Source organism: Solea senegalensis, linkage group LG1 (assembly GCF_019176455.1).
Source record: "Solea senegalensis isolate Sse05_10M linkage group LG1, IFAPA_SoseM_1, whole genome shotgun sequence".
Taxonomy (NCBI): domain Eukaryota; kingdom Metazoa; phylum Chordata; class Actinopteri; order Pleuronectiformes; family Soleidae; genus Solea; species Solea senegalensis.
Genome location: NC_058021.1, coordinates 9,394,721 through 9,419,444, shown reverse-complemented (window position 1 = coordinate 9,419,444; position 24,724 = coordinate 9,394,721). Strand labels below are relative to the sequence as shown.

Genomic DNA, 24,724 nt, shown 5'->3' with positions numbered 1-24,724 from the left:
GGAAACTTTCACCAATATAAATCAACCAATTCTTTATTCTAATTTATTCATTTTGGACACTTTCATTACGGTTTAGGAATCCTGAAACTTTTAAGAAGCAGGACTAAGGGGTTCAAACCAGGCCAGACGGGCTAAAGTGGGCAGGAAAAGTGAATGGATTACACATACACATATACATGCTGTTAATATACATATTGTAAGGTTCGGGTAAAAAGGAGCATGTGTACAGTACGGTGCAGTACATACTAAACAATTTATTATCAAATGGATTCACCAGAGCTGAGACTGTACACTGGGCTTTCGGAGCCAGAGGAGCCGACCGTCCTGTACAAGGTCTTGGTGTCCAGACCTGAAAAAGAAAGAAAATGCAACCGCTTTGAAGTTCACAGTCCACAGCTTTACAGAAACCTAGTCTAAACACAAAAGAAAAAACACAGTCCAGAAGAGCAAAGTAGAAACTCAAACAGCAAGAAATGAAGCCAATATGAAATGCATATGGAAGTCAATAAGGCAACTAATAGATCACTCTAATGAGATGAATGACTCTATGCTAATGTTATACAATAACATTTGCAGACACTCAACACAGACATTTTATCACAAGTTGGACAATGTAACAACAACCTGTACATGACAAAGCAGTAACTAATCCAGTGGTCTGTCAAATGCTATAAAATAGAGCCAACCAATGTTCCTATTTCTATTTTTTTTCTTCTTCTTCTTTTATTGTGGAAAACGCGTGTTTCATTTAGTGACTCTGAATGCCAGAGAGCACAGACATTCTAAATTGTCCAAACTAAAATACTGCATTACAAGATTCTTTTCAGCACATTGTTCCGTGAGGGAGAGAAAGATTTTATACAACCTGGGAAAATATTCCTTTTTTTTAACTCTGAATGACTGAAATTCCACACACACACACACACACACACACACACACACACACACACAGGGTCTAGACAGCTTCCATCTAGGAGACAATTCCTTGGGACAGGCCAGTCTCAGTTAGTTGTGAAAGCCACACCATGCAGTCAGAGTGTGTGTGTGCATCAAACATTGGGGAATAGTTCAGTATTTCTGCTACATTACGGTATTTACATTCAAAGGTAGACATCCTGCCGCCCCTCTAACATTGACATGTTTCACTATTTACAAGTGTAAGAAGAATTTCGGTGGGTGTTTCTGACGCTCTGTTCTTAAACTCTGTCTTTAACATAATGTACAAGATAAGTAGTGATTATTTCAACCATTTTTGTATAAAATTTTCATCACAGATATCATTTTCTATTGAAGACCTGAAACTAATGAGTAAGACCATTAAACCCTCAAGAAAATGTTTACTGACATTATACATCAAATACATTTCTCCACAACCAGCAGATTCACCCTTAACTGACACTCACCCTGCAAAAAGGAAGATTACCACCAATCTTATATACATGTGTTTTACAGCTATCGAAAACTTGAACTCCAAGAAAACAACTATTAAAAATGTATAGAGATAAACTTTCTTCATGTCATTAACTGTGTAAATACTGTATACTGTATAAAATGGCACAGTATGTTGTACAATAGAAGCTTAGAGATTAGTATAAAGCATAAACTGCAAATAAGAACAAGTTCTGTACTTTAAACGCATGCAAATGTTATTTGCATGTGTGTTAATGTTGGCATACGTGCACATGTGTGAATATAATCAGTTCTTTTGATAATCAGTTAATCATTTCATTCCTTCAAAATGCCAAATATTCGGTGAACCCCAATCTTTCAATAGACAGATTTTCTGTTTTCTCGGTTTTATTTCACAGTAAACTGAAGTGTACTGTGTGGAAGGAATTTGCCAAGGCATTATGAATTTTTTCACAATTTGTCACCATAACCATATTAAATTAAAATTAAAAAGGGGGGGGGGGAGAATGTCCCACTAACCACTATTTGTTAATAACTTAATGAAGTTCCTCTGACTTAAACCCACACTCCATGTAGAAAAAAACTACATGGAGTCTCTCACCAAATGAGAGTGTGCATGATCTGGTGCTACATCTGTGTGACTGTGTGACTGCACTCACATGTCTATAGATCTACACTTGTGCAACTGCTGGCATGAGAGCAAGAGGCAGATGGTGGGAAGGAGACAGTTGCATGTAGATGAAAGGCGGGGAGGTGGACAGAGAGAGAATCAGTGGGACAGACGGATACGATGGCTGGCTGACATGGATATACCTCTCTTCTCTATGGCTTGGATCAGGCCGATGAGAGCCGGGGGAGCCGTCTCTGGTGGTGTGAACTGCTCACTCAGGTCCAGCACAGAAACAGCTGAAACAACAACACAAATCACTGTTACACTTCTGGCACAAAGCCTCTGAAAGACCCCAGGGGGCTGCAGCACTGACAAGGGAACAGTTAACAAGGAGCAGTTGGAGATATACAGACTGTGCATGTAATATTGTTAGGTACACTGCATATACAATTTGTGAAGAACACTAAATAGTTACAAAGAAGCAAACCTGTTTTTTTGCAAAGTGATATAACGAAAACCTTTCAAATGTAATTAAAACAGAGAGGATCCTGTTTTTGTAGTCTAGAAAGTGTAGTTTATGAGAAAAATGATAGGAAGAATAATAAAACCAGGGGAGCAGATTTGGTAAAAGTACAAACGAATGAAAATAGGCATTACCCTTATGAGTGAAAATAAAAAAAAGTTCACAAATAACTGCTAATGCCAAGCAAAAAACTTTATCTACTTTACAACTCCCTACAGACTAAATCAAACATCTTTTCAGTGCGAAAGAAAAAGGAGAAAGCAAAAGAGAAAAAAAGAGATCCCATTTCCCTCCCTCACTCCCCTCCCCTATTTTGCCTTTTCTTCTCTCCCCTCTTGCTTTCTCTTCTCCCCTCCGTTCTGTCCTGCTCAGTGTTTCACCTTAGCTCTTTGCGTGAGTGGAGCACAATAAAGGATTTAATCAAAACTCCTGAACAAGCAAAAGCCCTGTGGCAGTGCGCCAGACCAGACCAGACCCGACCTGGACGGACGGGCGGCAGGCAGCGCCTCCTATTCGTCCCAAAGCAGAGCTGTGAGCTGGGGTCTGAGGAGGGGGAGGTAGGGGGAAATGCTGGGAGCAGGGAGGGCCTGGCCTGGCCGGGGCTTGGCAGTAGGCGCCTGTTCCTGGCACAGCTCGGCTAAACCGCTGCTGATTATTAATTTGAGGAGTTCAAACAAGAAGCGCCGCGTCAGCACATTCCGTCCCCGTCTTTTACACACACACATGCACATACATACACACACACACACACCCTCTCTGGTTCTTGTTCTCAGTCTCCCTGGATGTCTCCAGCCCTCACTCTCTCACTAACGTGCTCTATCTCATTCTTGCTCTTGCAGGACTTTGTCTCATTGTTTTCCTCTCTCCTGGTCTTTTACTCAAGTTTCATTAAATCTTTCTCTTTCAGCTTTCCTTTTTTTCACCGTCTTTCTCCATCTGTCTGAAACTTAGCCGTGGCCGTGTCTCCTGCTCCATTTCTGTGATGTGCAGTGCAGTTATTATTTTATACATTTTAAAACACCAAACAATACACAATTGGCAATTGCTTTTATCAGCATTTTATCTGATCTGCATTTGCTATCAGCAGGACACCATCAAAATTAGTGTATAATATTATGTGATTTGTTTGCATTTGTTTGGTCAGCACTCCGACCTATGTTTATCAGCACAAGGTCAAGCTGTGGTTGTAGCTCAACTTCGCCATTCTTGTCTCAGTAAACAAGCACCTGCAGGGAAACTATTTATTGAACTATGTATTTGTAATTCCTCTACCATGCTAGAAAAGACAAAATATGTTGCCTAACTCAACTTTATAAGTCAGAAAAAAACACTATGAATGGAATGTCATCGAACAGATGCAGCTGGATTAGCTGATGAGGACATCGGCAGCAGCAGATACAACCACAGCTATTTATGATTTAGTGTTGTTCATGCTCCGAGTTGGTGTCCCAATGAACAGTTTATATAAATTAAACATTTATTAATTTGGCTGTTTTTATTATTTCTTTCATTCAATCAACTGCCAGCACAAAATAAGTACAAAATATCCTCATACAAGAAGGAAAATTAATTGACATATTTTTCCAAGAAGACGATGAATATATACTCACTCCTACAAACATGGTATTTCGCTGTATATTTCTCTCTGCTTGAAAAGAGAACAAGTAAAACTTTGGCTTTCATGCAAAGACGTACGCTTTCTTTTCTCTGGCAAAGCAGTCGGAACTGTCTGGGCACGGGAATGATACGAGACAAGGGAGAGAGCGAGAAAGTGGGGTTGTGGGTAAAGTAGCAGCAACTCCTTAGTCAATTAGAACCACTTCCTTGGCAGACGACAAGCTAAGAGACAGACATATGACTTGAAATGTCCATTCAAGGTAGACAGTGGAAGGGAGGGAGAGAGAGAGAGAGAGAGTGTCAGAGATATAAAAAGGTATTCAAGGTATTGTTGCACTAGTTTTGCACTCACATTTTATCAAGTGTGTCCTGGTGCATTGAAAGTTAGTCTAAATAATGCATGGATTCACAGCCGAGTCTCATGACCTTGTTTTCAAATGTCTTGGAAGAAAAGTCCTAATCAAACCGAGTCATTCAACAACATCTGCCAAAGAGAGATGACTCACAAACCTATGTGCCATGTGTTTGCTGTCCAAACATGAAGTAGAGTGTGTGAAGGTCAGAAGAAAGTTGCAGATCCTGTCTCTAAGGCAAAAGTAGGCTGAACGAAGGAAAGCTATGCAAAGCTAAATATTTGCTCTCTATCTCCTGCATCAGTATGCTTATGTAATATGTAGCTGGCTCTGCGGCATTCTCCCTCTCAGAGCTGTGTGACAGAATGAAGCTTCTCCGTGTGCAGAGATATTGTGTTAATTCATTCACAGGATTTCACGAGTCTAATCAAACCTCAGAGGAATTTTCACTTGCTGTAGATTTGTGCCGATTTTATGTTGATGTCTTATTAAACTGTAGCTATGATATGTAGTTAAACTGCCACTTCTTTTCTAACGTGTTACCTCCTTTATTGGGGGGAAAATAACATTAAAATATTAGGGCATTGATTCACAATTGGAGGGAAATACTTGGCAGATTAACTTTGTATTATGATGACCTGACCTGCTACATTTAGCCGCCCCTGCTAATAATAAGAAAAATACAATCAGGCCAAGTAGAAAACAAAGTATTTTTAGCTTTGTCTACTCAGTGTTCACCAAGTTACTGCAGTAGGAAAATAAATAAATCACTGGTCCAAAATTAACAGAGCCTCACAGGACAGGGAAAACAGGATACAGCACAAACATGAGCTTTCAAATGATAAAACAATCTAGTTTCAAAACCCTGGATTGCAGATAACACTGATAAACAAAAATAAAATCATTTGTGGTAAATTGGCAACTGCTACTTTTAGCTGTTTCTGTTCATCAAGCCTGTAGAAATATTGGGATTCTGCAAGAGAAAACTATTTTTAAAATAACTGACTAAATATTCTAAACACTTTCATTCTAATTGACAACAAATCCCACAAAAGGGAGTCAAATGTGTGGTTCATATTAGCTGTAGCCTGAGTTTTGCCTAATTCAATTTACCATCATCAGTGAAGGGCCGATTCTTACAATTAAAATTCCCACAGAAGAGCTATCTGAGTTTCCTGTATTTAATTGGCCTCCATATGCAAGTATTTAAAGCGAAAATGCAAATAAATCCCTTTATTGGCAAATCTGGGGAACATCTATTAAAGCCCACATAGACCGGAAGCTCCAATTAACGCTGCGTTTGTGTGTGTATCTGCGTCATTACCTCGTTTATGAAACCCTAAAGTTTCAGAACAAACAGTTCAGCCACTGCTGAGAAAATAGTGTTGTATTGTTTTCCTGGGCTCTGCGAAGCGGATCGGCACTTCCTTAATTTGATGTCATCATCAGAAATCCTCACCACTCCTCTCACCACTTTAGCGCCTCCCGGTGCGGGCACTAGTCCGGGCACATCCGGTTGCGTACATTCAACCGCAGAAGAAGAAGAACTACTCTCATTGTAGCTGCTGAGATGCAGAGCATCCACCGTGCCAGAGGGGGAGCTGTGTATCTGAGAGCTGGCCTATCTATTACGTCACTTCCAGGTACCTGGCCAATCACCGGACAGTGGGAAAGCTCTCGTTGGCTGGCCAATCACAACACAGTCCACATTCTGGGGGTGTGGTTTTGGTCTGAAACAGCGCGGCTGACGAGAGCGTCAGTGAGGAGATATTTTGATCGGCTCGTTTGCAGCGATTAGGAGGTTTTTAATCATGAAAACAAGTTAATATATGTAAGTAGACCTCCATAACTAACATATATGTGTGATACAAGCATTCTATGTCACCTTTAAAACATATTTGAACCATGCTGTTAACTCCAAGCATGTGTTCCTTGTGTGCAGTGCTGACAAGGCCAGTTGGTGTCTGGCTCACGGATGGTGTGTAACGGTGTGTATGCTGCTGGTCAGGTTTCAATGCTGCATGTCTTCACTGCATCCAAACTATGTAGACAGGCAATGCATCATAAACAGACACTATGGACTCTTCTGTCATAACATGCTTCAGAGCTACACGTGTACAACTGAGGCCCTGCGACCATGTCAAACATGCATGATCCCCTCCCAATGCTGGACGTGGTCGCATAGGCCTGCCGGCTCCACTCGTGCAAGATATTGATGCAGAAATGTGGTATAAAACATGTAAGGTTGAGATATACTCAGTGTAAAAAAAATAAAAAAATAATAATGTTTCCTCTTAAAAACAGGCCCAGTCTCCACTTTGCATGCTGAAAAATAGATTGATAAAATAACAATATATTACATCAAAACAAACATTTGTGTGGTGTTCTAGAGACTGTTGTTACATGATGCTTTAGTATCATGATCAGGATCTAAGTATTATCATGAGGACATAATGTATATGTTTATGTGCAGTATGCCTGCAAGAAAAGAAGAGGCATTTAAGTGTCATCACACTAGCATTGTCCTGTAGTAAACTGCCAGAATCAGCCTCAGCAAATCTAAGAACAATACCAAACTGTAGATCAGTTTTAAAAAAACTACTTAAAAAAGTCTGAAAACATGCATTCATCTCCAACATTTAGCAAGGAACATACTGAAATCTCAATATTTAACAGAGGAGTCTGGTGGATTTAAAGAAAGCCAAATCACAACCCGTATTTCAGTTCAGTGACTGTTGCGCTCGTCATGCAGGAAGAACAAATGGGTGAACAAATCTTTTTAATGAACGGATTCTAATGATTCAGTACAATGAAAATAACTGCTTTTCCCATCAATGTGCACTATAAGGGAGAGCTGGAGATTTGCGCTTTGGATGAAACAGACCCTGCTTCTGTAAAACAAGTCTACAAGAAATAACTAACCCACTCTTCGTTAAACTGAAAACTTCAATTTAAAGATCTGGCCCATTTCAAATTTACACAAATTATGTTCAAAGCTAAAAGCCAAACTATTACCATCAATATCCAAAGGTTTCAACTGAGGGAAAAATCTGAATAATGTGCTTTAAATATGGACATCATTGAATAAGTTTAAACAGCTGTTCAGAAACAACAAACTGAATGGATATATAATGGAACATGGTGTTTAGATGATCTCACTATGAATGTTTCTCTCTTATCGTACTTGTTACCCGATTTTTTTGAGTAGTTTAAATAATTATACAACAGGAAGGTTCACAATGTTTGCCATTTAAGTTAAGTAAATAGAGGGTAGGGCTAGATAAGGTTTTTCCTACTCCTTACAGACACAGAACAATGAGGGTATTTTATTTCCTTTTCAGCTTAGTTAGAGCTCTTCATTTTGGTTTCTAAGGCTTTTTTTTTTTTTAATTTGTCCAAAAACATCAATTCATTCATACACTCATGATTTGTAATTATCAACACTAAATGCTCTACTGTTATCGTTCTGCTGAATCAAAGATGGCCACTTTGTTCCACCCCTGCTTTCAACAAGCAACCGTACAATCTGTACTTGAGTTGGTGGTTTGCTCAAACGATTAATATTTCATTAAGAATACTTCATGCCTAAATGCGTTGCGCTCTGAAAAGCTCCAGGGATAACATTTTCTACAGCTCCATAAATTATTACATGCTAAAGTTTTGGTAAAAGTCCAAGAGAATAATGCAACTGTCAGAAGAGAAACCAATTACAGCTGGTTCCTATATTTGCAGTTGGCTGTGGCCTCGGCTTACACTCATCTCCCACCCTTTCCAGCCTCTCCATATCTCCTTCCCATTCTCTTTCGGTAGTGCTCAGCCGCTCTCTCACCCCTCCCAGCCCCTCCATGGGTTCTTTGAAAGTGTTTTCCTGGTAAGGCACAGGGAGCGGAGAGTGAGTGGAGGCCTCTCCTTTCTGAGAACTGGCCCTGCTAACATGGTTTATTGCTGCCCAGAGACAGTATCAGACGTGTATGTGAATCAGGGAGGGAGGACGGGAGGGGGTGGGGGGCAGGCGGGTAGAGGGGAGGGGCAGCAATGAGAGAGGGAATACGAAGGGAGGAGTTTGCAAAAATGCCAAGCCATGGTTCACTTCAGCAGGCAGTTAAAGTGAGGCCAAAGAGAGGAGAGACCGAAATGAGGGAAGGGGGAAAAAAAAACAAAAAAACTCTGGGTTTTTGTACAATTATTTCTGCTGCAAGTTGAGTAAGGTTTTGCAATTGTATCTGGAGAGCGAAAATTATTTTTGGTCCAACTTTGCAGAAAACAACGCCTAAAACACACAGAACAGAAACCCAAGAACAAAATAGAACTCTTTCATTTTTCACTATTGGAACATTTTTTATGAACTTAAGCAGCTGCGTTGTTCGTCGACATACTGCAGTGACCAGATTTCTGAAATACAAACGAGAAACACGATTTACTTAAAATCAGTGTGAGATTAAGAAAAACACGGTTAACCGTAATGTTTCTGCCTGTAGTGCTAGTTCACAGCACAGAGGTTTATTTCTGTTTTTAAAATTATTAAATCAAACTAAACCTGAAAATAAGACTAGTCTAAATACACAATCTCCCACTACTCCGACACTACAGAGCTGGTACTTGCGCACACACACACAAAAAAAAGAAAAAAGGAAAAATGTTCCAGTCTTGGTTCAAATGTATTGTTGGGGGTTGAGTAGAAATCTGATAACCAGGCAGCTGCATGTAAATGTGGGTTTTACAGCCACCAGGTTGCTGCATAAAAACTGATTTTTACTTTTTTACTTTATGCATTTCATCTACTATTGTGCTTTTTGTGCTGGTGTTTCAAAAAGCAGTCACCTCACAGGCTTACTTTCTCTTTTCTTCTGAGGGCAAATACACTGCTAAGATTTGTGTTTGTGGGTTCTGACATCACACGTGTTTACCCAAGTTTAGCTATACGTGAAAGGATGGACACTTGGATTTAACACCTACCCTGACCACCAGAACACGGTGCTGCACCTTGATACCAAATATTACGATCCCTGTGAATAGTAAATGGGCCACACTAACAATAGATCTATTCACACCTTCGGGGAAATGAAGATGATATTTGTAAAATAACCCCGCCCCCCCATCCCACTTCTCACCTCACTTCCCACTCATCTCTCTTGCTTCTTCTACCCCTTTTCTTTCCAAATCAGACAGTAACGCCTGCTGCCCAACTGGTTTGTCTCAGTGCCTGTCAAATCAAGAGAACTGTTGTTCTTCTCACCTGCTCCTGCTGGAGAAAGTTAAAGGAGTGGCCATGTGCACAATCTCTTCACTCTTCATGTTTTTATTTCATTGCTTAGATTATTTGATAAGAACTCTGGACACCGTATTATCTACATTTGTGCTGCGACTATGATATCCCCTGTTTTTAGGACTTTTAAGAGAAAAAAAAATACTGTGAAATGAATTCCAACTAATGAATTTGAATGAGGCCCAGTGTACTTTGTTGTACTCGATGAATAGCCAGTTGGCTCAACCAGAGGTAATTCAGAGTTCACAGCCTACGTGCTCAGAGTGGTACTTAGCCCATTTGTCATAAAAAAGCACAGGGGATTTGCAGAGAATACGGTCTTTGACAGAAGACAAATGCATGCTTTTAGATGAAAAATAATATAAAAAAATTTTATTTATCTGTTTTGGCCCTGTGCATCTTAGCCTCTGGCATCCCATAGAAGGAAGCAATAAATTAACCACCTGAAGCCAAAAGCAAATGAGGAGAAATCATGGAAATCTTGGTAGAGTAGAAGATCTTTGCTAACAAATCATAGTTTTGACTCGGAGGTGAGCTTGCTTAAGTCGCCCAATCCATGCCATGTCAATGTTTGACTTGGACACTGTCGTAGCTGAAAGCAGGCACTTACCACCATGAATAAATATCAGACATGCCCGGAGTCACAGGAGTGAAGAGAGGTGTGAAAGAACAGAGCACTTATCTCTCAGGGGAAAAAATGCAAAACTCTCCATTTGCACAAAATACGAACACACCTATCGAAACATTAGTCTCTGTTCAAATGTCAGGGAACTGTTTTTTGTGCCAAAAAATGCCATTAATATCTTTCTTTTTTGGATTTAACAAAGAAATCAGTCTTCGCAGCCCCTCCTGTGGGGAGTCGATAACGTCACGACGAAGGAGCTGCACGTATTTTTGTGCAGATTAGACCAGATACAAATGACTGAGCTGGCTGCAAAGAGCCGAGGCTTATGACATTAATTAAAAAGGGACATTGTTAGTTATTTGGAATTATTTATCCATTATTTACTCAACGAATCACCATTAAAAATTCAATATTCAGTTGGGATCATCAGCGCAATGAGTTGAGATTGTGCAAAAATATTGATTGAAGTTTAATTGTTTTACAACAACAAAAGAAGTTAGTATACCTCTTGAAATTAGACATTCAGTTTCTTCCTGAAAGAAATAAAAAATAAAATGAAAAAAATTTATTTTCAAAAAAACGGGGGAAAGCTGGACGGAGGCCAACGCAGCTGTGCACTGCCTCTAACCCGAGAAACTGGACATACGAGAAAGATGTAATTTCCTCCTTCCTTCCCCTTGCTTTTGCTCCGGGTTGTCGTGGCAACTGTGGCAAGGAATCTCATCTACCTTTCGATCTGTGCTAGGCAGATTGTGCGTGGTATCGTCGACATTCACGTATGGTGGAGGAAAAATAAAACATTTAACTAGTACTAAAAACGGCAGAGAAAAGTTGAATTACGTTTAAATTACGACATATTTGGGCGGTTCTGAATTTTGGTTTCTTGAGTTTTCATACATGTTCAGGTCACCAAAGATGCTACCGTTTGGGGAGAACAGGAAGAAAAGTAGAAAAATAACAATCAGAGGGGGAAAAAAATAGGACCTTTACACCACTCTATGCATGGGCTGTAAAAATATCACCGCACCTCAGACATAAAGACAGGTGCAGATGCGGAAATGAAGCACAATGTGACCATACTGAATATACATATTGAAAATATGCAACCGACTAGGAAAATGGATAAAGACAACTGAGAAGATTTTCTTTTAAAAAGAAATGCACAGTACATGTTCTGTACAATAACTCATTGGTCATTATCAATATCATAATATAATTTTCATTACAATACGATTCTGGTTTCTCATAGAAAACTTCAATTATAAAATTAAAAGTTTTTGTGCCGTGAGCTTATTATAAACTTTATAATAATATATTGAAAATGACAGCGCTACAGTGCGTCTTCACAGTGAATATCGGGGGAAGCGTGAGAGCATTGGTGCAGCAGAACATCATCATCAGCTTTTCATTTTGGCACATAGGAGACGTGCCTCACGTATGTGACCCGTGCTGCTCTTTCTGTGAACAGTGCTCTCTCCTAGTTTTTCTGTGAGCTGCGTGAACTTTACAGCAAAATACAGAGTGGATATTATCATTCACCACACATGTCGATGTCTGTATCTGCTCACAGACACGACGCGCTCCGTACCCATTTCACAGTCAAAGCACTCCAGTGTTTGAGATCCCGGAATGCATTCATTTTTCAACAAAGCTTGTACTGTAAAATATTAGGAGGACCGATGGATACATAGACGGCATCATAGGAATGAGTTCATAACAATGGAGGATGGACAGTCATTTAAATTGTATTATGTAATGTAAAACAGAAGCAGCTCTGCTGTAGGCACACGCCGTGTTTGGACAACAGGTGAGTGAAACTCAGCAGATCAGTGACGTAGCCGTCATGCACCGCAAACGCAACCAGTTCAGCCCCAACCAAGTGGACAGATATCTTCTACTTAAAACATCCTTACCTTGAGAGGATTCTGGTCTGGGAGGAGCAGGTAGTGGTCGCTGGGACCTTGGTTGACTCGATGGGAGAGTCATCTTGACAGGGCCCACATATTCGACATAAGTCCCTGGGAAGTCTCCTCTCTGCCTGGTACGCTCGTTGTACCCGAAGAGCCAGCCCAGGCACTCTGGTTGCTCCTCACAGCCCTCCTGGTAGTTCTCCATGGACAACAGAGTGGCCTTGCTGACTGTGAGAAGATCACCAGGATGCAAGTCCAAGTCCTCTTCCTGGTCCTTGGTAAATGCATAGAGAGCACGGTACTGAAAATCCTCTGCCGCCATTTTGTTATGGAGACAAAAGTCAAAATGGCCTCTAAAAAGAGGATTAGATGGTGCAGCCTAAGTGCCACTGCAACAACAGGCTAACAAAAATCCTCCTCAGAACCGGAAAGGCTGTTGAGACTAAATTCTGGTGTTGGAGGTAAGTTTGTTGTGGGGGAAGGGGTAGGGGAATAATGGGAGGAGGAGGAGGAGTCACCCGAAGCTTAGGAGCATTTTCAAAAGTGGACAAGATGGCGTTCTGCTGTTATGTCTATGGCTGCAGCAGTTTCAGACCTGACCGGTGTTGGTGGACTGGTGCAATTTCCTCAGCTTGATTCCTCGGTTGAGCCAGATGATGGAGCAGAGGGAGAGCATTGGCAACATGCTCTTTCAAGCAGCGAAAACCTGCTGGCTTGGTGCTGTTGGAAGAGACGGGAAAAAGACTTTGCTAGTTGAAGGCCCCGTGTTGCTGGCTCTCTGCGGAGAAATCAAGCGGTCGGATTGGGAGACGAGCAGCAGAGTGGGATGGTCTTTAATCCTCTTCCGTTCTCTCTGGCTCCCACATGTTCTGGACGGGGTTTCGACCGACCTGCACAACATAAAAACACAAAAAAATATTACAATTTAGTCTGGGAAAAAAAACAATAATAAAACCAAAACTGTGAAAAATGAGTGATTCGTCATAAGTTCTCTTTGATAAATAGCCACAAGTAAAGCGCCCATATCTATGTGAAACAAAGCTCAAAGCGGTGCAAAATGGCGAACTGCAGCAGCTCGGTGCATTTGTGCAGTCTTCGGTTAGGACGGAGAGATCGGATGATGCTGCTGCGTCATAACCAACAGCACACTGGGTCCCTGGACAGGAGCCTCCATTCCCTCCATTCTACATTCACACCCTCAAAGCCTTAACTGACGCATCACAGGGACAGGAAGTTTTTCTTGTGAAATTGATGTCCCTTCAACTTACAAAAACATTAGCGATTAACAGTACTGGAAGAATTTTAAGGATATATTTTCATGTGTGCATGCATAGGAAACTAAGACCTGCACCACTGCTGTAGGGCAACCATAATTTACTCAAACATGCAGAACCTTTTTTTTTAAAAGTTCTCTCTGCATGAGAGAAAAAAAGGCAGCTCTGTGTTGCCTCGGAAATATTTCGGGCTTCATTCTGTCAAAAACCTAAATCATAGTGTGCTAAGATTTTTTTGCATGAGAAAACCAAATGCACAGTCAACTGAAAAGAACAAAGACGAGCACAACATCATACAAACAACACTTGAATTTAAATAAAATAACACTCCTACTCAATCATATCATGGTGCTCGCATACAGCAAAAGGTCAATGGTGAGGAGTGACGGAACCGCATCAAATTTGATGAAGATGATAGGCCCAGTAAAAGGCGAAGCAAAAGTACGCGAATGTGCCTGGATAACGGCAACATTTCGATTCCAAAAGAATGAATTTTATCGCCCAGTAAAAATTCATCAGACACTCGATACAGAAAACACAAAAATCTAAATTTCTAGATTATGATGTCCATGGTGAGATATGGAAAGTTTGTTAATCTGGTTTTCATCTGAGATTTAAGAAAGGAATATACAGTGCATAACTGGCGCAAGAGACAGGGAGCGATCAAAGGAGAGATTAGGTTTTCCAGATTAAGTACGACATCTGTGGTCTGTGGCCCAAACCGAGGACAAGTGTAACGTTAACCTCTCTGGACGGGATCAAATTATGTCAGTGACCGGACGAAGCAGGTAGATGGGGAGGCGAAGTTTTGGTTTTCTATGTCAGGAGTAAGAAGCTATTTGGGGCAATTTCCTAAAATGTCCAAATCCAAATAACCAAAGGCCTGGTTTGTGAGGCCTGATGTTGTGCAATCACTTCAAAAACATATCTGAATGCACAGTGCTTTCAGTGATGCATTGCAGATGCTTAAATAAAAACAGGTAAAAGCTGAACCAAAATGAACATACACCTCCGTTTTGCATCTCTGAATACTTAAGTGCATGCTTTCGAAATCCAAGTCTAGATTATTCTCTCTCCGTCCACCACATTCAGAAAGCGAGCAAACATTCACTGCAGACCTCCGTACGTAAGAATATCTTCTTTTTACAAAAACAAGATTTAAGAGTTATCATGACAACAGAATGCAGCAGAGTACAACACTCACCCCACTTTTGGTTTAGAGAGAAGCCCGACAGGCTAAGCCAGACGCTCAGTCCAACATCCTTCGAGTCGAGAAGCAAGAGGTGCCAGGCTAGACACGTGGCACTGGCATACCCAACCACAGCCCGCAATCCTCACACCACCATGCCCACCCCCCCCAACCCTAAACCCCCCCTCCTTCCTCTCTCCACCTGCCACCCCCCTCCAAAAAAACACACAGAGTCCTGCCTCCAACTGACAACCCCCATCCTCGGCAAGCAAAAAGGCTCAGTCCTTATTCTCCAGTTGCAATGTTTGATTTGTTTACAGTCAGAGCATCGGAGCAGAAAAGAAGTAAAAACAAGATGAAGACGATGTAGAACAAAAAACTGTGCGCGGGGAGTGCTCTTTTTCTGTAATCCTTCTTTATTATTTAGTACTAAAGCAGAAAAAGTCCTACGAGGTGAGTGTAGAGTCGTCTCTGTTATGGTCCTGGTCTGATAGTGCTGTGGTAGCTCACAGCTCAGAGAAGCAGCAGCTGGAAAGCTCAGTCTCAATGGATCCATCCCTTTTTTTGAAAGATTTCTTTTTTTATTCTGTCAGAGCAGACAGCAACAGAAAGCAGTGAAAAATCAGTGAGACTGAGAGAGACAGAGCACTATCAGCAGAGTCCAAGCGGCTGAGTGAGACCACAGGAAAATAATTAATGAATAGGCAGCAAGCAACTCACTGTTGCTAGAGAGAGGGAAAGATGACTGTGCACTCTGATTGGCTGCTGCTCTGGCCATGTGCTCCTCAGTCACCACAGAAGCCGGGCAAATCAAGGAAATGTTCTAATATTAGAAAATGTATCTAGGCAGTGATCAAACATCTCCACCGTTTCCCACACACTTGACTATTTTCATTTGTGTCACTTTGGTCATTCTTTATCACCTTTGATGAAATTGTGGGTTAAAGTAAATGAAACTAAAAGAGGACGATGATGATGATGATGATGATGAAAAACATGACATGTAAAAATGGAAGGCTGGAGCCAATCCCATGAGTCACGTAACACTCAGGCAGTGCAGTGGCATGACATGATGTATTTGGGGTTTTTTGTACAAAAAGAGAAAAATGTGTTGAATCTTTTTTAAAAAAGAAATAGGAACATTATAAAAAAAACTCAAAACTCTTTCTTGGGTAAATAACTATTATTTATTTATGGATTGATTTTAAAACATGAAGGTAGGTAGTTTTGGTGGTAAATGAAAATCGATTAATTGGTTGGTTGTTTTTTTAAAAAAAAGGAAAAACAATGATTCTCTATGTCAATTTGTTGCATTTCTGTTTTATATAGAGTATTAAAAACACTAATATTTTTCAGTAAATGAACAGTATATAATGTATGTAACAATAGATATGAACAATAACCAGAAAATAAAGTGATAAACTGCTGATGGATAAAAAAAAACAACAAATACTAAATATTCTCTGTCCAAAGAATTTAAAGTACTGAACCTTGCAGACCAAGGTGCTTCAGCTTCACTACATCTTATTCATGCAAATAGTACAGTAGTAGTAGATAAAAAAACAAAAATAGAAAAAATATAGAGATATTTAGGTGACACCTTCAATAGTATAAATTATATGTAATTGGAACCTGGAGTGCAGGGCTTTCACATGTAAACGTTACATGAACTTAAATAAACGTGAATCATACTAGTCCTAGGTGAATATCTCTATGTCATTATTATAACAGATGTTTAGACATGGTGGCGACATGAACGTAGTTATTCAGAACTGCAGAAGGGAAAAAAAAAAACCATGATGTGTCTTTAACACATCTCAGACAAAAGCTAAGTGTTTTGAGTTGCTGCTCCATTGTAGAGACATGCAGAGTGCCTTTTGCCCTACAGCTCTCTTAATCACTTCAGTTTCAGTTCAAGTAGCTTCACTGACATTACCAAAAAATTATGTTGCTGCGGAATCACAATTTCATTTTACATTTCTCCAATTATACATTAGACTTACATACATTAGTATGCGCATCTCTGACCTGACCCAGGACTTTACCATTCCAAACCGTACCACACTGTACCACACTGTACCAAACTGAAAATGGCAATTCTCAACTGGAACGCAGTGGACTGGAGAGTGACATCGCACCCAGTTCTGAGTTCTAATGTAATTACATTCACTTTTTTACAGTGTATATGGTCTATCGGTACAACATATTCTGGTAGTGGCATGAACATTATATAAAATTACATTACTTTACAAACATATTTTGAACCTCTGCAGTCCCTTGGACAAAACTGTTCTTGCAACATTTTTCGGCACTATAGATAATTTAAAAAAATAACAGGTCCAATAATATGAGATTCCACACAACAAAACTGAACTTCAACCTTCATACTAGCAACATTTTGGAGGCTGCTTCTCTTCTCTGTAATATCCTAAATCGTTACATTATGTAAACCAGGAATTCAAATACAGCAATTGAAAGCATTTACTGGGAGGAAAAAAAACAAAAACAATAGATGCATTTCTTGAGTCAATACTGATATCTATGATTGATAATATGTCATATATCATATGTACCTACACAAAACCTTAATACACATGTGCAACAATCTACTGTAAATTTATCGTCAGGAAACGAACACAAGTTTCTCTACAGACTCAGGCAGGTGTTAAACTTCAATTATGTTTGACCCCTACCATAGCATCAGTCACTGAGACTTTCTCAGAATTATCAGTATTATCAGTCACATTTATTTAGGTCAGTGTAAAATTCTGTGAACTCATAATTTCTGCTAAATCGTCAAAGGTCTGAAGGGGAACATGCCACGGCAAATCCAGGCCTCATATCAGCAGCGGTTCTCCCTACAGCTGTGTGTGATCATTTTTCAACAAGAGCTGAAGGGTTAATGTGTTTAAGCATGTAGTCTTAGCTTCGTACTTTTTTATAAAGGGATAAAAAATGCTGGGCTAAACACTGCTGTATGTCTCAGAGACTCAGTTTAGGGATTTTTGTGATCCAAAGTTTTCTGTTGTCCTTAAATGACATTTACAGAGGCAAATAAAAACAGTGACCAAACTTCAGATGTTTACACTATGGTCACACTTATTTCTTTAAAGCTTTTCATATGTGTTGGCCCTTTACAGCCCTGCTGATGAGGAGTTGACTACAGAGCCACCACGCATGCAGCCTGGCCTCGGGCCATCTGTCCACATGGAACTGAAAAATCTACTGCGCCACAGACGGGGAGGACAGGCCAACAACATAGAAGCTTGCAAGGAGTTGTTTTTTTCAGCCTCCAACTCAAGCGTCTGCATTTTATTTTAATTACGCTACCATGAATTCTGTCCATCCTTGGTAGCGCTAAAAGTTTGCTTTACTAAACAGAAACAGCTGCTCTGCAGATTATGCAGCACTAAGACGACACTGTTCTGAAAAAGTCAACTGTGTCACAAGGCTCAACAGTGAAAGATGACTTCAGTATTTATTAAACACCTCTGCAGGTTTAGAACACTAGTCTAAATCCATGTTAAGCCATTATGACTAAACACAAATACAAACAGACAAATTTCATCGAATCTGACAAATCTCCAAACTCTGCACCAGCTGATAATACCAGAAGCCTTTTTTTGCTGCGTAGTTCACATAGCAAGACACAGATAGCATCTTTCAAATAGTTTAACTGGGTGAATCATTAAAATTAAGTATTAAAGCAAATCAATTTTGTTTGTCAATGAATAGGGACAAGACTGAGAAAACGAATTACTTCTAAGGAGGATAAAAAACGGTCTACATACACCTGTTTCCGGTGTTTGATTGAGGGCAGCATAACCAACTAAAAAGTTAAAGGGGATTTTTGATTAAATTGGTGGGTCAGATAAGGACAACACAAATCTTAACAGAATTTTTCAAAATTCAATAAAGACGATGTGCATTTCCAACTAATAGTGGGTGTTAGGTAACCGACATAAGCAGTAAATGGCACAAAAGTCCGAGTCACCATAGAGGAACCTGACTATTTAAATAAAGAGCACCGAGCCAGATCAAAAGAGTGAGGAAAGGGCTTTTTGTTGCTGCTCCCCATCACCGATTGTGGGATTGAAGGAAACCGACTGCTGTGAGAATCAGAGTGGCCTTGGCAAAGGTTTTGAGTGCTTTGTAAAGATATTATTTAAGATTCTTGTTTTCCATTTTTACGTTTACTAATAAAAATGCAGATTTCAGTGTGTTGCAGCCATTATTAGTAGACTTTATTTTCAGTCAGGATAATTATGACAGGCTAAAGGCTCATATCATCCCAAATCGAATGTTGCATCACCCTAAATTCAGTACTAAAAAGAGAGGGGGGTCTCCACATTGTTGAGTTGCTTGTCTAATTATGCATTTCCATTTAACTGTTTGGTGCATGTATGCATAACACTCAACACACACCAAACATGTCAGGCCTTCAGCAATGTTGGGCCTTCACACACTACATGTCAGCAGTCAATGTGAAGGCACCGATAGTGTAACACAATCTAGCAGTGTTGTGCACAGGCATAAGCCAGAGACTGCTTTATGACTCTTGCAGTACACATCTAAAGCAAACATAACAACAAAAACAACTCTTAAATATGTAGTCTTGATTTAAAAAAACATTGGGAATTAAGTCTACAACTTTATCTCAAGTCCCATGTGTCATATATGTCAATATTGAAAATTATTATTCTAAATAAAAATAATAAAAAAGTACACTTTGAGAGTTGAAGAGACTAACATGGTCTTTTCAGTCACTTAACGGGAGACACACGTCAACTGTCGACGAGCGCTGAGCAACATGCAGCTAAGAATACAAACTACACGTTAGCGTGTTTAATGGAGCAAATAAAGCGAACAAAACGGGACACAAACTTGAGTATAAAAGTTAAAACGAAGGCCGAGTGGACAGCGTGGAGCTGCGTGCGGAGAGCACACTTCCACCAGGCGCTTCCACCATTTTCCAGTACAGTGGCCGTCGCTGCCTCGCTGTACTGGAAATAATGTGCAGTAAGTTGGAAAAACTCACCCGCGTATATTTTCTTGACTCTTCGCACTTTTTCGGCTGCGGCGCTTTAACGTTTCCAGGTGGCAGATGAGCGTCCGTGTGTGCGGCTTGACTGCGGACCGTAGCTCCTCGGTGTGCACTGAACTTCCAGTAAACGGTCCACGGTCCACTTCTTATGTCGCTTCCCTTCTCGCTCTTTCTTTCTTCCCCCTTTTTCCCCCCGTTCTCCAGCTCCACTACACAGCCATTTTCCAGCTCAGCACGGCGCAGGGAAGGAGGGTGCGTGGGAACTAATATGAAGAGGGCGGACAGAGCCGAAGTCTGCCGGTGAAGCCCGAACGATCAGTGGGGGAGGAGGGAGGGAGGGAGGGACATTTGACATAAACATTTGCTTTTCCATCACATTTCATTTACTTTTGACTGATTTCAGCATTAGTTTCAGCAACAATAACGTTTAAATTTCAATAACCATTCCAAATCTGTCCAAATGCCAGTCCCTAAAAGGGATACTTGTAAGTATCTTACCAGAAAATGACTTTGGTAGAAGTTGAAGTCACTTTTTATAATATTATAATATTTTTATAATTTTATAATATTAGTAAAAAGTCTGAAAGTATATGAAATTTTCTGTATCAAAAGTAATTTTCTAATATAAAATGTAAAAGTATTACTAGTAAGAGTTAATTGTCAACTGTCACGTTCAACTGATTGAATTGAACCCACAACGGGTTCAATTCCTGACTCTGCTAGTCTATATGTGTCCTTGCTTGAGCAAGACACTTGACCCCATGTTGCAGTGTGTGAATGGCTATGAAAGATCGTCAAGACTAGAAAAGTGCTATTTAAATACAGGTAATTTTTTTTATTTGGCAGTAATGAGTAACGAAGATAGTTAGAGGAAATGTTGTGTAGTAAAAGTACACAATTTATTTATTCACTGTCCAGCTACATCCCCTCCACAGAGCTGGCCTTCTTCACCAGCTTGTTGGTGTCACAAGACGATCGACACCACCTCAGGTTGGTAAAACATGTGTAGCAGTCTGAGCCTCCTCATAAAGAACAACCTGGTCTGTCTCATCCTGTAGAGGGCCTCAGTGTTATTTGACCAGTCAAGTTTATTGTTGAGATGCACGCCCAGGAACTTGTAACTGTCCACCATTCCTTTATTTGACTCTTTTATTCATTATTTGTGTTTCCGTAAAACACGTTGTAATGGTTTTGAAGTGTACTGTGGGCTGTGGGAGGAAACTGGAGAACCCGGAGAAAACCCACACACACACAGGGAGAACATGTAAACTCTATGTAGAAGGACCCTTGTTCCGACCAGGTTGCAAAGCCGGGTCAGGCAAAATAACCTTATATATAAATATGTATATGTATATAATAAGATTGGAAGATCAATGGCCATTTTTCAACTGCATGTCACCTGCAAAGGGATGGCAGACATAACTCTCCATATTTACATATGTGTTATACTGATATTCAATAATATGGTCTGTGCCTTTTAAATAAACATGACATAAATAAAATAAATTATCACTATGGTAGAACATATAAGGATTCTGATTGCTGTGTGAGATGACACAGATGACACAAACACGTTGTCGTCCTGGATGTTTGAGTCCTCTGCAATTCATTTATTTCAAGCACTGTGAAGACAATACAAAAACAGACAATCTTGTACTGGTCGGAACCAGATACCTACATGGTAAGAATTTCACGGGTTAAGAAAGCCACAACTTCAACACACAACTATGCTAAAAACAAGTGTGGCAAACGTTGAGAATGACATGAACTATGTGACACTCACTCAAACACACACAAACAGGCAAAATAAGTTTCCTGTGATGCTTCAGTTCGATGTGTGATTAACGCTAGTATGAGATGATGGTGCTGCAAGAGATACGTTTTGGTGTTGATGCAGAACAAACATTAAAACATTTAATTTGTTGTACATATATGGAGTATATTGCAGAAATTCAATGGAAAATACCAGGGAGACCTGTTTTTCTTTTTACCCAAAATACAGTGAACTAATGTCCATTTACTGTACTAATGTGAACAGTAACCATTATCATAATCATACGCCTAGAAATCCCTGTACTCAAGTTTCCTCTGCATTACACAAAGATGTGTGCCATCATTAAACCTCAAACATGACACCTTACTTCTGTGTCACAAATTACTATGAAATAAGACTGTAAGCATCTTTATTGTTGTTGCTGATTCAGTCAGTTCCTGAATGAATGTTTGGGGTTTTTTTTAAAAAAAGGAACAAAAAATAAAAAGGAAACCCAAATCCCTTATGTTGATATCTGCTTCCTCACTTACAAGAACAAGACTGATCAGATGAGGCTAATAACATCAATCTCAAAAAATAAATTCCCTAAAATGTGCAATAAAATTGTGGGGGAAATTATACTAGAAGTTGAATCATGCACATCAAGGTTGATACAAACAAGAGATTAAGACCATGCCACTTCATTGGCATTGCACATTATTACAGTCATCTATCCCTACAAGGTCACTTTCAGAACACCACCACCTACAGCTGCTATAAGGTCCACCGTTGTTTATACAATATACATCAACAGCATAGGTTATTAGTACTGCAACAAGACTGTTTCCATATCAAAATATACAAAAAAAGGAGATTATCACCTGGATTAATTCCTGGCTTCCATTGAGGGCTTCTGAATGAATTCACTTGTTATGTTTTTCATTATAATTTAACAAAAACAACATGACAAGTCCACACAAATATTGTTGCTAAATCGTAAACATTCATTCTTAACACACATTTTTTAAAAAAACAAAAAAAAACAGCCATGGGAGCCATTTTGTTTGTTGAAACCACTGTACTCTCCGACCCCTTTCTGTCCCCCATTTTTCCTTTCACCCCAACTCGTCGAGGGAGATGGCTGCACATCTTTGAGTCTGGGTCTGTCAGATGTTTCTTCCTGTTAAGAATATTTTCTCTCCACTGTTGTCTAGCACTGGCTCATTGTGTCAACTGTTGGCTTTCATTTCTCTCTGAGATATTGTAAAGGTTTCTGCCTTATGTACGGTGCCTTGAGATAACGTATGATGTGATTTGGCGCTATACAAGCAAAATTGAAGTGTACAGTATTTGGATGCCACAGGGTAAGAGATCATCTGTTTTACGGTTACTGGACAGAGGCTTCATTCAACGTAAAATGGCAACAGGCCTTGTGTGTTGGTCAGGTTATGCAAGAGGAGAGTCAATCATGATGCATTTTCTCCCAAACAGGATAGACAGCAAGTAGCAGTTAAGCCATACATGCATTAAGTTTATTTATGTACCACTACAGTATCTCTTTTAAATGGATCAAATGTCTGCTTTGGCACTTGCTAAATATTATGATGTTCATATCTTGTTCTTTTAAATATTTATGTCAAGTTTGTTTTCAGGATCCATGAGTACAAATGTTTACCACCACAGACTGGATGTCTTTTTTTTTTTAAATACTACAATACAGTATGCTGGAGGACTTTCAAAGACTCAGTGTGAACACCTGCTTTCCAGAGAGGCAGTGCGGTAAAGAATAACGACATATTGACAGATGTAAACTTCTCTTTGATGCACCATGTATGAAATCCCACTGAGAAGTTGTTGCGTGGCTTTTTCGTTTGTGCAAACTCCTGAAATAAGAACAGATGAAACATCCAAAGGCATTTTCAACAACTGAAAAAACATAGTGAGCATAAAAAAAATCATAAATAAGTTTCTTCAATTGAAACAAAAACTATTTACATAATTCATCAGTTACTGGTGCCACAGTGATTTGAGAATCAAAAGAGAAAACAAGCAACTAGGAAGTAAACACAGTTTGGCAGTCATTGTTCTGTTAACAGTGTTGCAGGATGCATACATTTACTGAGAACCAGCAAAAAAAAACAAAAAACTTTGATTTGAATTTGTTCTTCTGTCTTCAAGCAGTTGCTTCTGATGTTTTTAATCACAGTTTTCTGGACACAAGGTTTTCAGACTTAGGTACAGTAGTAGGTCATAGACATGGCCCACCATCTCTGGCAAAGTGAAAAACTAAAACCCCCTGTCTTTTGGCTTGGCTTTCTGTTGTGCTGTTGTACCCTGTGATCGTCTTCCTTCCAGCTTCTCACCGGATTCAGCCGGGGCTGAGTTGATCCAGGAAGCCTTGAATGCTTTCGGTGGTGTGACAGGAAACGCTATGCTTGGTGTCACCTCCGTCTCCTCCAAGTCGTCAAAATTCACTTCCTGCACAGCCTCCTGTTTCTTGAAAGAGTCCCTGCGCTCGGACAGAGCCAGCTTCCTCATCACCACCACTTCCTTGGAGTGATGGCTGCCTCCACGATGTTGTGGTGACGCAGTAGAACGATGATGCTCGCCTCCACTCGCTGTGTCTTGGTGGCCTCTCTGTCCTCCAATGTAAAGCCCCTGACGACCGTGCTCACCCACACAGACAAATCCGGTGGTGGTGTCTCCCTCCAAGTCTTCCAGCCCCTCCCTCTCAGACAATGGCACCTCCATGGTGTGGCGGCGAGTGCTGTAGGCCTTCCTTTCTGCGTGGTACCCTCCAGTCATCTTGTCTCCTGTCAGCTTCTCTGCTGACTGTACCCTTTTGAGGAGGGGTGACCGTGGTGGTTCTGCACTTCGGGGACGCACCGAGTGGCGTGCAATCGTGGGAGGGGATAATGTTTTGCCATGGAAACCCTGAAGGGACTTGGGGTGACTGGGGAGGCAGGATGGAGAACACTGGGGGGAGAGTGGCTGGGGAGGTGGGATGCAGGCCAGCGGTGAAGGAGGAATACTGCTAGTGGACTTGCAGCGGCCAGCTTTGCTGTAGCGACCCAGAACGTGTAGGGAACTGGGGCGGGGCTGTGGTACAGGTGAGTTGGGGGAACTGGAGCAAGGAGAAGAGCTCGAATC

General features: G+C 40.4%; 2 protein-coding genes across 5 annotated transcripts in view; both read right to left on the bottom strand.

Moving 5' to 3' along the window:
• The window catches only part of pik3r2 (phosphoinositide-3-kinase, regulatory subunit 2 (beta)), a 28,387-nt gene extending 8,304 nt beyond the window's left edge, over positions 1 to 20,083 (bottom strand). The window contains exons 1-4 of the mRNA XM_044030861.1: positions 19,816 to 20,083; positions 12,318 to 13,204; positions 2,224 to 2,316; positions 275 to 349 (exon numbers count right to left, since the gene is read on the bottom strand). Of these exons, the coding sequence (XP_043886796.1) occupies positions 275 to 349; positions 2,224 to 2,316; positions 12,318 to 12,636 (487 nt within the window). The 5' untranslated portion in view covers positions 12,637 to 13,204; positions 19,816 to 20,083. The remainder of the gene's footprint in view (positions 1 to 274; positions 350 to 2,223; positions 2,317 to 12,317; positions 13,205 to 19,815) is intronic.
• A 1,318-nt stretch (positions 20,084 to 21,401) lies between these two features.
• Positions 21,402 to 24,724, bottom strand: part of mast3a (microtubule associated serine/threonine kinase 3a) — a 28,749-nt gene continuing 25,426 nt past the window's right edge. For all 4 annotated transcript variants that reach the window (XM_044030841.1, XM_044030825.1, XM_044030833.1 and 1 more), the window contains one exon: positions 21,402 to 24,723. In XM_044030841.1, the coding sequence (XP_043886776.1) occupies positions 23,861 to 24,723 (863 nt within the window). In that variant the 3' untranslated portion in view covers positions 21,402 to 23,860. The remainder of the gene's footprint in view (position 24,724) is intronic.